At 37.7% G+C, this 15,393-nt stretch overlaps 1 protein-coding gene across 2 annotated transcripts in view; it reads right to left on the minus strand.

The window, feature by feature from the left end:
* The window catches only part of LMNA (lamin A/C), a 194,828-nt gene that overhangs the window by 10,919 nt on the left and 168,516 nt on the right, over window positions 1–15,393 (minus strand). The window contains exon 11 of one of the 2 annotated variants that reach the window (XM_044079756.1): window positions 4,329–4,587. In XM_044079756.1, coding sequence (XP_043935691.1) covers window positions 4,329–4,587 — 259 coding nt within the window. The remainder of the gene's footprint in view (window positions 1–4,328; window positions 4,588–15,393) is intronic. The other variant, XM_044079757.1, reaches the window with a different exon arrangement.

Below are 15,393 nucleotides of genomic sequence, written 5' to 3' on the forward strand. Positions count from 1 at the left end.
GATTAGTCTTATTTACTGGTTTACAGCACATTTAATGCAGTGTTGGGGGTTGCACTGTGGATGACTATTGTGCAGACTTAAAAGGGAAAAGCTGTTAATGGCCAAGAACAATACATCACTTGTCAGCAGTATCCCCAATATTAAACAAGTGTTGGTCCTAAGACTTGTGGCTAAAAGTAAGGCAGTCCAAGAAGCAGCCAAGGCATGTCAGCTGGACAAGTCGGTCCTTTTATACATATGACATGGAAGATTGAATGGGGTGAGCCTAGATCACCAGAATGACAACATTGTTTAAGGTGAACTTTTTCCTTGGTTATTCAAACAAGAAATGTCCATATTTTCCAGGAAATGCACTAAACCATTCTGCAAAAGGATGGCAAGCTATGACACTCCACAATGACTAACATATTACATCAGTGGCAGAATGAATGGGCCCAGCAAGTGGCACACATTTAAATGGCAGGTGGAGGGGAGGCATATACAAATAAACTTTGCAGGCATATACAAGGTAACAGAATAAAATGAATTAAGTCGCAGTTTTCAGTGTTTGGTAAGTTAGGCCCTGTGGTTCACGCAACTCCAGAATCAAATAACTTCATTAAACTTCCTGATAGCAAAGAACTTTGAGTAACAGGAGATCGACTGGGTACGGGTATACTCACATCAAAACTACAAAAAAGCATGTGAAGCATGTGGGGTTGGGGCGGCAGGATACACAAGACAAACTCCTCTTAGCAGAATGGCAAAGCTTTCAAGCAACAAAGATTAACGGCAAGGTCAATGTATAGCCTCTTGCGTTAAAGTATTGTAATGTAGGAGTGGTGTGTACTACAACTTACGCAACTTTTGTAAGAAGAAATTGTCTCACATTTCTATGTTGTAATCTTTGACACTTTAAGAAGACACTGTAGCAAGTAATCTATGGAGAACTGAAAAAACAGAAAACAATGACTTAAAAAATGCTTGGACAAATTATGAGGAATTATGTGAGAAACCACTTTTCCCACTATACTCCTTCCGTTAAAGGTGAAAGGCTAAAGAAAGCTAGGGGTTCCTCACATTCTCTAGAAAAATCCTGACAGGTGGGACTTATGATCACCTGTATGGTACTGTATTTCCAGTAATGAAAATAAAATATGCCTTTAATCGGTCCTCATTAGGCCAATTTCTGCATATTTGTCCTGCCACATGTAACGACTGGAACACCCACAGAGACCTTTCTAAAAGGACACAAGGCTTAAACAACATGTCCTGTATGGACCGATCCAAAAGCCCTATCACTATACTTGATATCCTACAGGCTAAGAGGTGACCTGTGTCTGGCATACAAGGCATCCTCTGACCCCAAACTGATGTATTTACTGCATATCAGCAACTCAAATGGTATCAGATATACTTGATCTAGGAATTTTAAACCACTTCTACAACATCAACAGAAAGGTTTGAAGGCACAGGTGTATTATGCAGAGGATACCACTACTGTGGAACAGACTCCTCATCCACATAACACAAAGTTCATCCCTGTCCATATCCAAGCGCAAATTGGAGTTACCAATGGGAAACAGAAAATTTACCCCAGGATTACCCCTATATTACTAATGGACAGTGAGCAACTTCTAAATGGTTTATCCCATGCATGGATCCCCTCAAATGTATGGCACAAGGGGGATGAATGCTTAGTTACAAAGTTCTGAACCAGAAAAGAAAAAAAAAAGGCTTTAAGACTTCAAGTCATAATTAAGGAAGCTTTACTTAGCACAGGTCTGATATAGCTCAAATGCAGGCAAACTAAGGAACATACAGCAGTGTCTTAATCCGTGAAGTAGATGAAACTCAGACTTTGTCCCAGACAACACAAAGCTATTTAGAAAAGTTCAGGTAGAGTTATCACCTGTCCTTCTTTGTGAGGGGCAGTCCCACTTTAGGCAGTTGTGTCCTGCGAAAAAAACTAAAAAATGGCAAATGTCCTGAGATTTTAAGACAAAATGTACTTCTTAGGTTTTCTTTAATAGTTGCATAAAACAGCTATTTTGTATCTGAAACACATAACTATTATATGAAATAACATAAGCAACTCAAATACTACAAAAATAAGCTTTTATTTTGGCAAAAACAGTGAAGTTCTGTCCTTTGCACTGGCCGTGGGTATGTTTTGTTCTACAAAATCTCACATTTCTACAAAGAAAGTCCCGCATTTGAAAAGGTGGCAACCCTAAGCTCAGGTGCTGAACAAACTGAACATATGGGATGGGGGTGAGCAGCCAGCACTAACTCTCCTACCTAGGGGATGAAGACAGTTGAGTCTATTGCAAATCCAGCAACTACAGGTGAGAGGGGTGTACAACATATATATTATGTGCAGGGCTGTGCAACTGGCACCAACAAACTGTATTCACATGGTAGCTTTCATGAACTGTGTATAGAAGCTTGCATGGCCAAAGGGGAAGGCACTGCAAGCCTTTGCATCTGCCAGCATGCTCATCAATCATGCAGGGAGGGGCTAGGGCCAAAATAAGAAAAACTTGCCTCATAGGGGAATGAATGGACTAATTGACTGCAGGAGGACTGATAGATGACCGCTAGTGGGGCATAACATGGACACAGAAGAAATGAAAAAAAAAGGGGTTTAATCAAACCTTAAGTGAAATTCATTTAAACAACAAGGAGCAGTTAAACTGCAGGGGGCATTCTGTGTTAGACCACAGCTGTACAAGTTGTAGTAAATGACAAGACAGGAAATAAAGCATGGCACTGCAAAGCCAGGTTTGCAATACATTTCTAGATCTATACAATTTCTCTTTACAAGGCATGTGCCACCTTCTGCCACATAAAATTAGACAGCAACTCCAGAGTATTTTAATGAAGGCAACTAGAAACATAACCAAGTCAGATATGCAAATTCAAAAACAAAACACCAGGGTAATATAGACTGCTATTCTGGTAACTTTACACAGCAACAATAAGTTAAGTATTACCTCTCATGAAAAGCAGAATTAGACTGAAAGCTAAAGAGGTACCACCTAAAATGACAACCAGTATAGAAACATCTTGCTAAATTTTGGGCAGTTCCTACCTAAAAACTGCCAGGATTTGAAAGCATAGGCTGTGTCCAAATGGGAAACTCAAAAACATAACAAAATGTCACTGGTCACGTAGCTCTGCTGATTATCTCTGCATCCTACCAAAACGTCATTCAAAAAACAATCCCACATCCCCTATTTCATTCTTTCAGAAAATTCTCTGCCTGTGCTATGGCAAACACTTTACTGGGGATTCGGACAGAAAAACACCACTGGTGGTAAGAGCTGTGGTAAAAAGGGGCTATTTACACAATCCAGTAATCTGCCATTTATGGACACATTAGCTGCAATAAGGAAAAAAAAACCTTATCAGCTAATTTGCATGACTCTGAATCACACAACTGCCACTTGTGATAATCGGTACTTTCCTGTGATAGTTAATAATGGTGGCCCATGCATTGCATTGGCACAGACAGTGCCCTTCCACATACACACACACACACACACACACACAATGTCCCAGATGTCTGTCTATATGGTTTTGTCGCTGCCCTCATAATTCATGGATCCTGACATACAGTCATGCCAGAGTTTCATTATCCTTAATGTTCATAATGTGCATCCTGATGCTAGACCTGTTGTTCTTTTAAGAATTTGTAAGTGACTACCAGTCATATTAAAAAAAAAACTGCCTGGTGTCATCTAGTTTCTTTCCTCATTTTGTCCTGAAGCCTCCTCACTACTCAGATACACTGTCATTAGTTGAACATCCAATCACAGAAATATAAAAATAAATGAATAAATAAGTTAAAGGAGAATTAAGTTTACAAAAACTGCAGCAGCAGGTCTCCCTATAATTTCTGCAATGCAATGCAAAAGCACATGCAAAATGGGAAAGATTGTTCAAACTGCAGTGTCTAGACATGCTAAGCAAGAGATACAGTAGAACACACAGACAAAAAAGTTAACAGATTCAAGAATTTGCAACCGCAGTTATTTTTACTGTTGCAGTACTGCATCTGCAGTGCATTTTATAAGACTGGAGGTGAAAAAGATAAGTTTCAAACTTCAGATTTAACCATACCATCAACTAGGATAGTGGTGCACAGATGACTAATGCAACATGCAAGTGGTAGTCAGATGACAAGTGGTGAATGCTACGGATTTCAGTGCATGAAACAGGTACTCATCATGGTCCTTTTATGCAGCTCCACACCAGGATGGCCAGACAGATGATACACTACTGTTTGAATGGTGCAGCCCACAGCAAAGCAGAGCATTCAATATCTGTAAAAAGATTTTACTGACCTGACCTCGAGGAGTGGTGTTGCCCACCACGTAGGTTCTGGCCAGATTCTCTCCAAACCCCCCAATGCCTCCTGAAGTCCGAACTGTCCGGGTAGTAGTCATGGTGGAGGATGAAGACTCACTGCTGCCCAATCCACCAAGTCCCTGAGTTGTAGCACCACTCTTCTCTGCTGGTTGTCCACAGCTGCCACAGAAAATAGTGCGAGAACGTAATTTGTATTCGCCAGAGTCAGCACCAGATCCAGAATGAAGCCCCTGTAAAAATACAAAGACAGTAAAAGTTCAAGTTAATGCCAATGCTTGTAATATAACAAGGTTAAGCAAGAAAAAACTCCAACACTGACATTAAAACATTATCAGTTAGTAACTACATGTGTTGTGAAGCCTGAAAAAGTGGTGAAATTGATATTTTAATTAAAATAGTTATAAACTTTAAACATTTTTGGCCTACATTCAGTATGGATGTTAGACTAGAGTAGTGGCAGTGTTCAACATGTGTTATTACTTAACAGCCAGCAACTACTCTGTATGAGCCATGACACTAACCGTATATATATATATATATATATATATATATATATATATATATATATATATATATATATATATATATATATACTCTATGAAAGGAAATACTAGCATATGATTAAAACAGAAATGGTATGCATTTTATATATGTTTGGCAAAGCTTGCTAAGTATTATTCCTCTCCATAAAGGAGGCAATAATAATGACATCCCAAACTTTTGCCCTATCACCATCCTATCCCTTACTTCTAAGCTACTTGAGGTAGGGTAAGAGTTGCTGGTGTACACATTTTTTATCAATAATCACTTCTTACCCCTACACAACATGGCTTTAGACCAGGTCATAACACCTCCACTTCCCTCCTTTCCTTCCTAGAAACAATCAAAGCCAGCAACTTCGGCCACTTCATATCCATTCTTTGCTGTGACCTCTTTAAGGCATTTCACACTATTTCCCACAACCTTCTTCTTACCAGACTCTCTAAACTTAACCTATCCCCTTCCTCTTCCCAGTGCTTCTCAAGCTGTCCCACAAACAGGCAACAAGGAGTTAAATGGAAAAAAAAGCTACCTCACCCTTCCTTCATACATCTATAGGTGTCCCCCAGGGTTGCATTCTAGTCCCCTTATTATTCGACACATTCATAAATGATTTCTTTCAAGCCATTCCAAACTCCAGTCTCATCCAATATGCCGATGATTTTACTATAATCTGTTCCTCCCCCTTCCATCACAACTCTTAATAATCTAACACAAGCCGCCTTCTCCTCCACTGAACAGTGGATACTAGACAACCATCTAGCCCTTAATGCAACCAAAACAAAACTTATGTTATTCAATGCATCTAAAAACCTCTTCCCTAGACAAACAATCCTTCATAATTACCAGCAAAAATAATACCCCCCTAAAACTAGTCTCTGACACAAAATTACTAATTATCAACAATCAACTAAAATTTTACAAGCATCTACAAGCAAATATAAAAAAAAAAAAAAAAAAAAAAAAAATTAGGTAGGTATGCTTTACCACCACAGTCGCTTCATCTCTCCCACCACTAGGATTACATTAGCCAATAAATACCTCATCCCATTCCTTTTATATGGTGCGTCTATCCTAACCAGTCTACAATCTTCCCTCAAAACAAAACTCTCATCTTGTTATAGCAAAATATCCAAATTTGCAGCAGGTCATAGAGCCTCCTCCCATCACTGTAATTCCTCACCAACTAAGCTGGCTAGAATTACCAAACTTCCTCACATATACCCAGCTCATCCAAGCACACAAACTCATTCATAACCCATCTCTCTGCCCCTTCCTAGCAAGTACCTTTGAAATGCATAAGCCAGATATAATTCTATAATCCAACTCCCCAAACCTAATTAAATTGCAAAAACCAACACGTCCTGCTGGGAATCACTTGATGTCCTCCTCTCTTGCATGACTCTGGAACTCTCTCCCTTCTCCCATCCGCACCACCAGCAGTCTGTCCTTGTTTAAAACCTCACTGCACTCGCACCTCACATTGCAATGGAAATGCTCTTGTTCTCATTCAACCCAATTCTGACCACATTTTCTTCCTAACTTTCCAAACTTATTTGTTGCCTGTCACTACCTCCTAAAGTTCTACATCCTTGGGACGTATTCGACCAACAGCTAAAAAAATTACCTCATTGTAATTGCCTAAAAAAAAAAAAAAAACACATTACTACTTATTGAATTAACCTGATGTAATTTTGCCAATGACAATTTTTTTTTTTTTTATGTATTATGTAATATTTGTTTGAATTGTCTGATATGGACTTGCACTATCCGAAAAATGAAATGTATATTATGGATTTCTGCTTTTTCTGTACTATGGATTTGTATTTTTATGGAGCTTTTCTCCCCAGAACTCCATTGAAAATGGGTTCCTTGTAGCCCAATGGACTATCCTGGAAAACAAACTGCAAAAAAAAAAAAAAAAACGTTCCAGTGATTTGTATTTACATGTCCATGTCTAAATGTCTAAGTCAGGACAAGAAAAAGCAACAACTGTGTTGTACAAATCAGAAGTTATATTGAAATTGTGTACATTCCTGACAACTACAGTGATATTCACACATGTAATGTACCTGCTGGTACAGTCAGACGTGTACTTGTGATGATAATGTACCTGTTAGTATATTTACACTTGTGCTTGTGATGACAACGTACCTACTGGTACATTCACATGTGCTGTGATGACAATGTACCTGCCGGTAGTGTCTGTAAAAACCATGCTGATTAGTGCTAATGAGGACAATATAACAAGAGGCAACAGTGTACTGACCTCAAGGCCATAAAAGATAATGTACTGGATGACCATCTAAACAGTTTTGCACAGCAGGAACTCTTCCCAACTACATGAAAACTTATGCACAACTATTGGCAACAATTTGCTTTTATACTCTACAGTACTGGGTTACAGTTTGGGTATGCCATCCCTTAAGTCCATATCAGGCAATTTGTAAGTGGGGTATATGAGACAGAAATTAAATAAACCAAAGTAGAAAAAAAATAATTCCATTGTTTGTTTACATACTGGATGTTCAAAATTGCTTATTTTGCACACATTTTAGTGTTATGTGGCAAAGTCTACAAACAGTTCCATTTTTTTCACAACACAATTATTACATATTGTACATCTTAGCAGCACTGTTGGATCACTACATTGTTCTAAATGAAATGCAAAAGCAATGTTTTGTGAATATCTGTACAACTCGGCATCAATATCTATATCATCAGGGACTTCCATGATAGCCGCACACTGAGGAACAACTTGATTTCAGTTCTCCCAGTGTGAAAATTAACTCAGCAAACAGAGCTAATGAAATTGTCTTTTGGGGGTAAATTTCAGCTACTGGCTAGTAAGTGCACTGACCAGATGCCAGCAAAGAAGAAATTTAGAGAACCTTAAAGAAAATCTACCACAAAAGGTGAGGAGAAAACACAGTCTGGGAAGAATATTGCAACTATTCAGCAAAAAGCAGTTCAAGCTCCAGCGTTGGTGCAAGACATGACTTCCATTAATTTAGAGGAAAAAATAAGTCAAATGTGCTCTGAGCTGATTAAAATAAACTAAACACTGGAGTATATCAAATCAAATAACAAATGGCTGGAAAAAATGGAATACACTTTAAAGAGATATTAAGATGGGTTGATAAAACTGCAAACATCACAGGTCAAAATGAAAAAAAAAAGGCTGGCCGAGTACACCACAACTGAAGAAGAGATGTTTTTAAAAAATGTAAAATTAGAGGACAGAGTACATAGGGAAAATCTGAGATTTTCTGCTGTATCAGATAAACTGGAAGAAAAAAAAGACTGCATTAACTTTATGAAGGCACAGATAAGCAACTGGACTGCTTTCCACTGCAGGAGTTGTTAAATGAAAGGGCACATCGTATGTATGCTCCAAATATGGCAATGAGAAAGCAGCCTTGACCTTTAATAGTAAAAGTGAAATCCTACCAGCAGAAAGACGTTATTCCGAAAATTTTGGAAGAAGGACAAAGTACTAAAAGTGTGAGACAGTAGAGTATTTGTGGAAAATGAGAAAATGATTACACTCTCTGTACACCAGACAGAAGAGGAGTAAATATATGGTAGCAATCAAGAAATGTCAAGAGGCATGTGTGAAATGTAAGATGTTTTATCTATCTACCATCAGAATATTTTTTCCTGGAGGATCAAAGTAATTTTTTGATGTAGAACACATTAAGGAGGAAATACAAAAGTCTGTAAAACAAAAGGTGAGCTATCAAACAAAAGAGGACTCTGCTGCTTATTCTTCTGATAATAAAGCTCATAGAAAGACTATGACAGTGAAACTTTTTTCAATGTTCCAAAGGAAGATGTTTGGAAGAGAGAGCGAGAGAAACTGAATCACCAGACTTGACTAGAAAAAAAAAAAAAGAAATACACTGAAAATGAACCAGAGTTCGGAACTGGGAGACTGAGATCATCAGGAAGAAAACCAGCAACTGGGAAATGATTGAATAAATGTGGGATTACCAAGCATCAATCACATTTGTGAAATGCGGCAAAACAAGACAACTGGTAAATATTGGACTTTTCTGACTTTGTTAAACTTGTAGGGGACTGCAAAGCATATACCCCTACTTCATGTCATCAAATTTTGGAAGAACTTTGAGGAGAGGGGAGGAGGAAGGAAAGACGCAACATTAAGTAAAACTATTTTTGTCTTAACAGTATTTGTATAAACATAGCATATATCACGTTACAGTAAAGTTTTTCACTCTTTTGTGTTACAGGGTCACTAAAGTAAACAGGTGCCACTTTTTTTTCATTTTTTCTTTAGATTTAGGAAATGTAGGCACTGCAATGTAAAGAGAGATGAAAGCCTGGACAAAAGCATTTTAAGATAATAGGGTGGGTTTCCTCCGGGTGCTTCGGTTTCCTCCCACATCTCAAAGACATGCTGTAGGTGGATTGGACATTCTAAATTGGCCCTAGGTATGAGTGTGTGCATCTTCCGTGGAAGGCTGAGTGCCAGGATGGCAACTTGACACCATAAAACTCTACTGCCAATCATGAGCAGACAGGTGATCCGCTGTGGCAACCCCTAACCGGGAAAAAGCCGAAATAAGAAGGAGGCTGTGATTAGGTGAGGGATGGGTTGTAAAAGTATACAGATCAAGTAAAAGTGATATATTTTTTCTTACTTATGCATAGGGGAATGACTTGATTAAGGTCCCTGGCTTGATTTAACAAGTTAGAAGTGGAAGCAAGTAAATAAAAAAACTCTAAATATAATGGAAAGTTTTCCTTTAGCAAATAAATATTCACAGTGCTACATGAGAAACTTTTAGTTGAAGGCAACTGTGCAACTGATTCTCATGTTTCTGTGGAGACAAGCTGAAAAGAGGTCAGCAATTTTATTCAATGGCTAAAAGATAATGTTTTCTGAAAGCATTCAAGTTGTTTTCTTTCTACATCTGGGAAGAGGAATAAAGATAAGACACAACCATACAGTACTTAATCTAAGTAGAAGCTCGGGCTGTACCATGCGTCCTAGCATGGATAATCTTAATTACAAATTAATTAAAGCCTGTGAGTGTAGTTGTTGATCTGGGGCAGTGTTTCTATTTGAAGGGTTACACATCATCAAGATGTGCATAGTTTTGCGTGCTTATATTAAGTTAACAGGTTCTGAGAGTGTGTTTTTTTTTGTTAGAGAGTTATCATTAAAATAAAAAACTCTTGTAAGACGTGGCATAGGTTCAAAAGAACAACCTGCCAAACATTAGTGCATGCATATAACATAAAAGCTGAAATTAGACATTTTAAGAAGAGTTTATATACATAACATGGGAATATTCACTTCTTATAATGGCAACACTGTCTATATTATCTTTGAACATGAATGGTCTTACAGGTATACATAAAAAAGAAAGTAGTTAACTAAATTAAGAAATACAGAGGGTAAATAGCTATGCTACAGGAGACACACTTGGAAAGAAGTGAGCATGCAAATTTGATAAAGAAAGGATTTCAGGATAGTTATTCAACAGAATTTATCAGACAAAGGAAAAAGAGAGTACTTACATTAACAGCTACAGGGGTTCCAATAGTAATAGAAGAGGAGAAAAAAATTAATAAGAGTAGATTTGTAGTAGTAAGAGGCTGTGAGCAATGGAGTAGGACTACTCTGACATGTATTTATATTCCACCTAAAACTGCTACATTGGAGCTTAAGAAAATTCTGGAAGAATAATCAGCTTTTAGAAGCAAATAGTACTTACAGGTTGGGGTTGGAATTTAATTCACAACAATGAGGATGTACCTGGGGGCCTTAGAAGGGAAAATATAACAAAAAAGATAGATTTTTGAAGACATTTGTGAAAATATCTGGTATGAAAGATGTGAACTCAGAGCTCAGAGTTTTTACATATTATTCTTCAAAATACAAAAAAGTGGGCTAGGCTAGGCAGAAATTATATTTCAGAGGAACATGTGGATTTAATTGAAAGTTTTGATACACATCTAATAATTACTTCAGATCATGCACCAACACCACCTAAAATAAAAATGCAGAGCAAGCAATTAAATAAAAATGAGACACTGGTGCTTCCCCACCTATCTATTAAAATGAGAGGAATTTAATGAATGGGTAGTGGAAATTATTCATGAGTTATTAGAGAAGATAGAAACTTCTTCCAGAAACATAGCTAGTGAGTGGGATACAATGAAAGTGGAGTTTAAAATAGGGTAGAAATAAAAGAAAAAGATATGGTTAAGTAGTAACAAGAATTATTTAGAGGGGCTGACAAAGGTTAAAGCATTACAGAATAAGGGGAATCTCACAGAACGAGAAGAGATACAACTGCAGAATGTTAAAAAGAAAATAAGGGATTACTGGATAATATACAGAGTTTAGAATGACTGCTGTTAAGCAACTGTTTTTTTTTTTGATAACTCTGAACACAACAGCTTTTAGTACAACAGCTCTGGCAACAAAATGTAGACAGAGCTACTGCCGAGCTTAGGGTGCTTATAACTAGGAAAATAACCAGAGAAACTGTAGAGTTATAAGAAATATTTTGGAAGTTTTATGAAAGTCTGTACAAAGCAGAAAAATGTAGAAATCAAGAAAAAGTACAACTGGAAATGTGTATGGAAGAAGTAAATATGCCAAGGTTAGAAGTAGAGGAAGCTCAGTTACTAACAGTTAGGATAGGAGGAGATAACATAAAATGATGATGTACAACCAATGTACAGGAACGTCTCCATGAACAGATTGTATTCCTGTGGCAGTTTGGAAGCTAGGAGGGAAGAAACTAATAATTTTAAAAGGAGAAGCATCAACATCTTGTAAGAAAGCTGTGGTGGCTGTAGTACCTAAAGAGGGCAAAGATCCATCTTCATATAGTCCTGTTTTGATTCTAAACCATGATTATAATGTGTTTATGTTCATAATAACTAAAAGAATGGCAAAGATTTGTCAAAGTTAATAGACATGGATCAATGTGGTTTTGTGGAGGGGAGGCAAACAGACATTAATAGAGCAACGATGACCCAGAGAGAAACAGAATGTAAGAAAATACTAATGCTGTTGGTAGGTCTCAACGTCAAGAAAGAATTCAACAGAGTAAGCTGGGATTTTATGAGTAGAGCAAATGAAGCATTTGCATTCCTTGACAGAGTAATAAGGCTAATTAAGATGATATATGAGGGATTGGTGGCAAAAAAAATAATTAAAGTGGGGAGGGGGGTCCTCACTAAATACGTTCTATTTGAATAGAGAAACCATGCAGGGATGTCCACCTTCCTCTTTCTTATTTGTATTACATTTAGAACTACTGGCAACAAAAGGACTCAGAAATTCAAGGATATCATTGGTATGGTAATCAAGAAAAGTTGGCTTTATTTGTAGATGATATTATTTTGTACCTGGTAAAACCAGAACAGGAGCATTCTGAAACACTTTTAAGCCTTTTCAGTACACAAAATTAATGAAGATAAAACAAACACAATAGCTGTAAACCAAGTAGCCATACTTAGAGACATGATAAAAATGAAGTATTTAGGATTAAAAAGGATTCTGTTAAGGCAGCTAAGGATATATGGGAAGAGACTAAACAAAAGATGATACAAAAACTGAGAAAACTCTGTTTTATAGATATCAATAGCCAGATACATGAAGCAAAACATGTTTTTAGACCCTTTAATTTTACACACAGGTCGGGCATAGTTATCACCCAGAGGATAAGTTGTGCATGATAAGTAATACAGAGTTGAAGGAATTTATCTGGGAGGGGAAGAGAGCCAAGCTGATCCTTCCAAAAGAACAAGGAGGTATGGGATTACCTGATTTTAAGGGGTATTTCAGAGCTACACAGTTAAGGCTCCTATACAAAGCACAAGCAGAAAACTATAATTCAAAGTATAAAGTGATGCGGCTAGTGAAATGGGGAAGCTCAATGAATAAGGAGAGACTGGGATTTTGAATGTGGATCCTTAAGAAGGATAACAGTAGCCACACAGAATATTATATTCATAAAGTAGCAGAAAAAAATTCTAAGAACTAAGCCAACACCGGAATGAGGAAGGGATTCTGCCAATAGGAATGACTGTTAGGGTATAGAGACTAGGCAAGACAGGGTTGGAATTTATTGTAGAAAACTGGCAAAGGAGCCAAAGTTTTGAAAGCAACTAATTACAGAGATAAAGGTAACAGAATGGGAAGAGGCCAAGAATACACTTGGACTGCAGGTTAATGATTGCTTTCCCTATCAAGGGACAATTTCAGAGTATAGGCAAAGATCAAGGTATACAGGGATCTTAAGTGAAAGAACAGCATTGGTAGAGTTTTTAGTTGAATCTAGAAGAGAAGCTGTGTTAAAAATAGAGATAATAAGTAGGGCATATAGAATATTGCATGATAACTATAGGCCTCAATCTGAGGAGGTGTGAAAAGACCAGGAAGAGAGAGCGGATAAGCAATTCATAAAGAAACAATGGGAGGTTATTCGTATGGCTCCCAAATATGCAACAAAGTCTAGAAGATTTAGATTGTTGCATGGAAGTGTTTGGATATGTATTTTTATACGCAGAGCAGATTCCAAAGATTTTTTTCTCAGGTATACTGCAAATGTTGGAGGTGTGATACGGAAGAAAAAGTTAATTGGATGGGAACATATTTTTGGGAATGTAATAAGTTGGCAGACTTTAAAAAATTCTTGCAGACTACTCTATCATAAATAATGGGTAATCAAATTGGTGGAACTAAGAAAAATATATTTTTGGGGGGCTGTGATACAGGATCTGAATTGCCCAGACATAGTAAGGCCTTGCTGAGTTTAATTCCAGTGGCTGCCAAAAAAGCAATTACTAGAAAATGGAAATCAAAGTCTAAACCAACCACATTAAAAGTAAGTGATAAAAAGAACTGGACGTGAGATCTTTATTTATTATTTAATAATAATAAATAAAACCAACCACATTAAAAGTAAGCGATAAAAGAACTGGAAGTGAGATCTTTAGGAAAGGATAGGAGCAAATTATATAGAAAAATGGGAATTATGGGAACAATACATGCATAATAATACTTTGGAGGTGGAATGAGGTTTAAGGGATGGCAGGAACTGAATGAGCTATGTAATGTTTGAGTGACAGCGATTGCAGATCATATGTGATGTATAATGCTTGCAACTGAACATATGTCAATACGATTTGTTTTAATTTATATGTATGATTGTCTATGTCATAAGTGGTAATTCAATAGAGATGTGCTTTGTCTTAAAAACTGTATCTGTATTATCGGTTAATGCACTTGTTTCTCCTATAGTACCTGTCCAGGTTAGTTCCTTGTAGCTCTAGATTTGGGAGAGTGCTGACAGTAGTTACAGTTGCATTTTAGTCTACATTTGCATAACTGTTACATCACTGCCTTTGTTTCCCCCAACTTGTTTACACTGCTGTTTTGTACAATGGCAACACTGGCATGTCACACTGTCTGTAGTGTGACTTGTGGCAGCAACACAAGACTGTCTGTGGTGTGACTTGTGGCAGCAACACAAGACTGTCTGTGTTGTGCCTTGTGGCAGCAACACAAGACTGTCTGTGGTGTGCCTTGTGGCAGCAACACAAGACTGTCTGTGGTGTGCCTTGTGGCAGCAACACAAGACTGTCTGTGGTGTGCCTTGTGGCAGCAACACAAGACTGTCTGTAGTGTGCCTTGTGGCAGCAACACAAGACTGCCTGTAGTGTGCCTTGTGGCAGCAACACAAGACTTGTCTGTTGTGTGCCTTGCAGCAGTAACATAACACTGTCACATAAAGACCGTCTGTGGTATGTCTTGCACTAATACTTTACTGTCTTTTTTTCCCACTTCACAATTGGTTACTGCTGGTTATCAGCATGACACTTATTTTCTGGAATGCTGTCTACAAATTCTGACCTTATGAGATGTGATTTGTCCTCCTTCCTATTTTTCATAGCATGTTTAACTCTGCCCACATTACTGAAAACTTTATCATGAACTTTCAAGACCACATGGACCTAGGCTACTCAACAAGCTATTTTGTATGTCACATCACTTATCGTTCTATGGCTGAAGTGTAGTGGGGGGGTTTGAAGAGGCAGCCACCCTAATTGCAAGGTGTTAGGGGGAGCAATTGTCAGATCCATTTTTTAATTACTAAAATCTTTTTCGATCTGTCCTCGACAGGACAGCATAGCATTGGAGCATTAGGACCTGGGGGAGCACCACATCAGGGAACGGATTTTTTTTTTTTTTTTGCAACCCTGAAGTCAAAATCCCTGGGAGCTCTGCTATATGATCTGCATGTGGGGGTCTGAACTTTACAGGGTGATTTACTTTTTTGCGTCAATCCTTCAGGTGGTACAGAAATGGGCAGAAAGCTGATCTACTGTTTCAGAAGTTCTAATGCTCTAGTCATTGGGGCTATCCCCTAACTTGACCTTGCATGTAACAAGGAAGATAAAATATGCACATTGACCTACAATGTGTTGAATAAGCATCTTTGAACAACTTTC

Source organism: Protopterus annectens, chromosome 8.part0 (assembly GCF_019279795.1).
Source record: "Protopterus annectens isolate FY-2018-M chromosome 8.part0, PAN1.0, whole genome shotgun sequence".
Classification (NCBI taxonomy): domain Eukaryota; kingdom Metazoa; phylum Chordata; order Ceratodontiformes; family Protopteridae; genus Protopterus; species Protopterus annectens.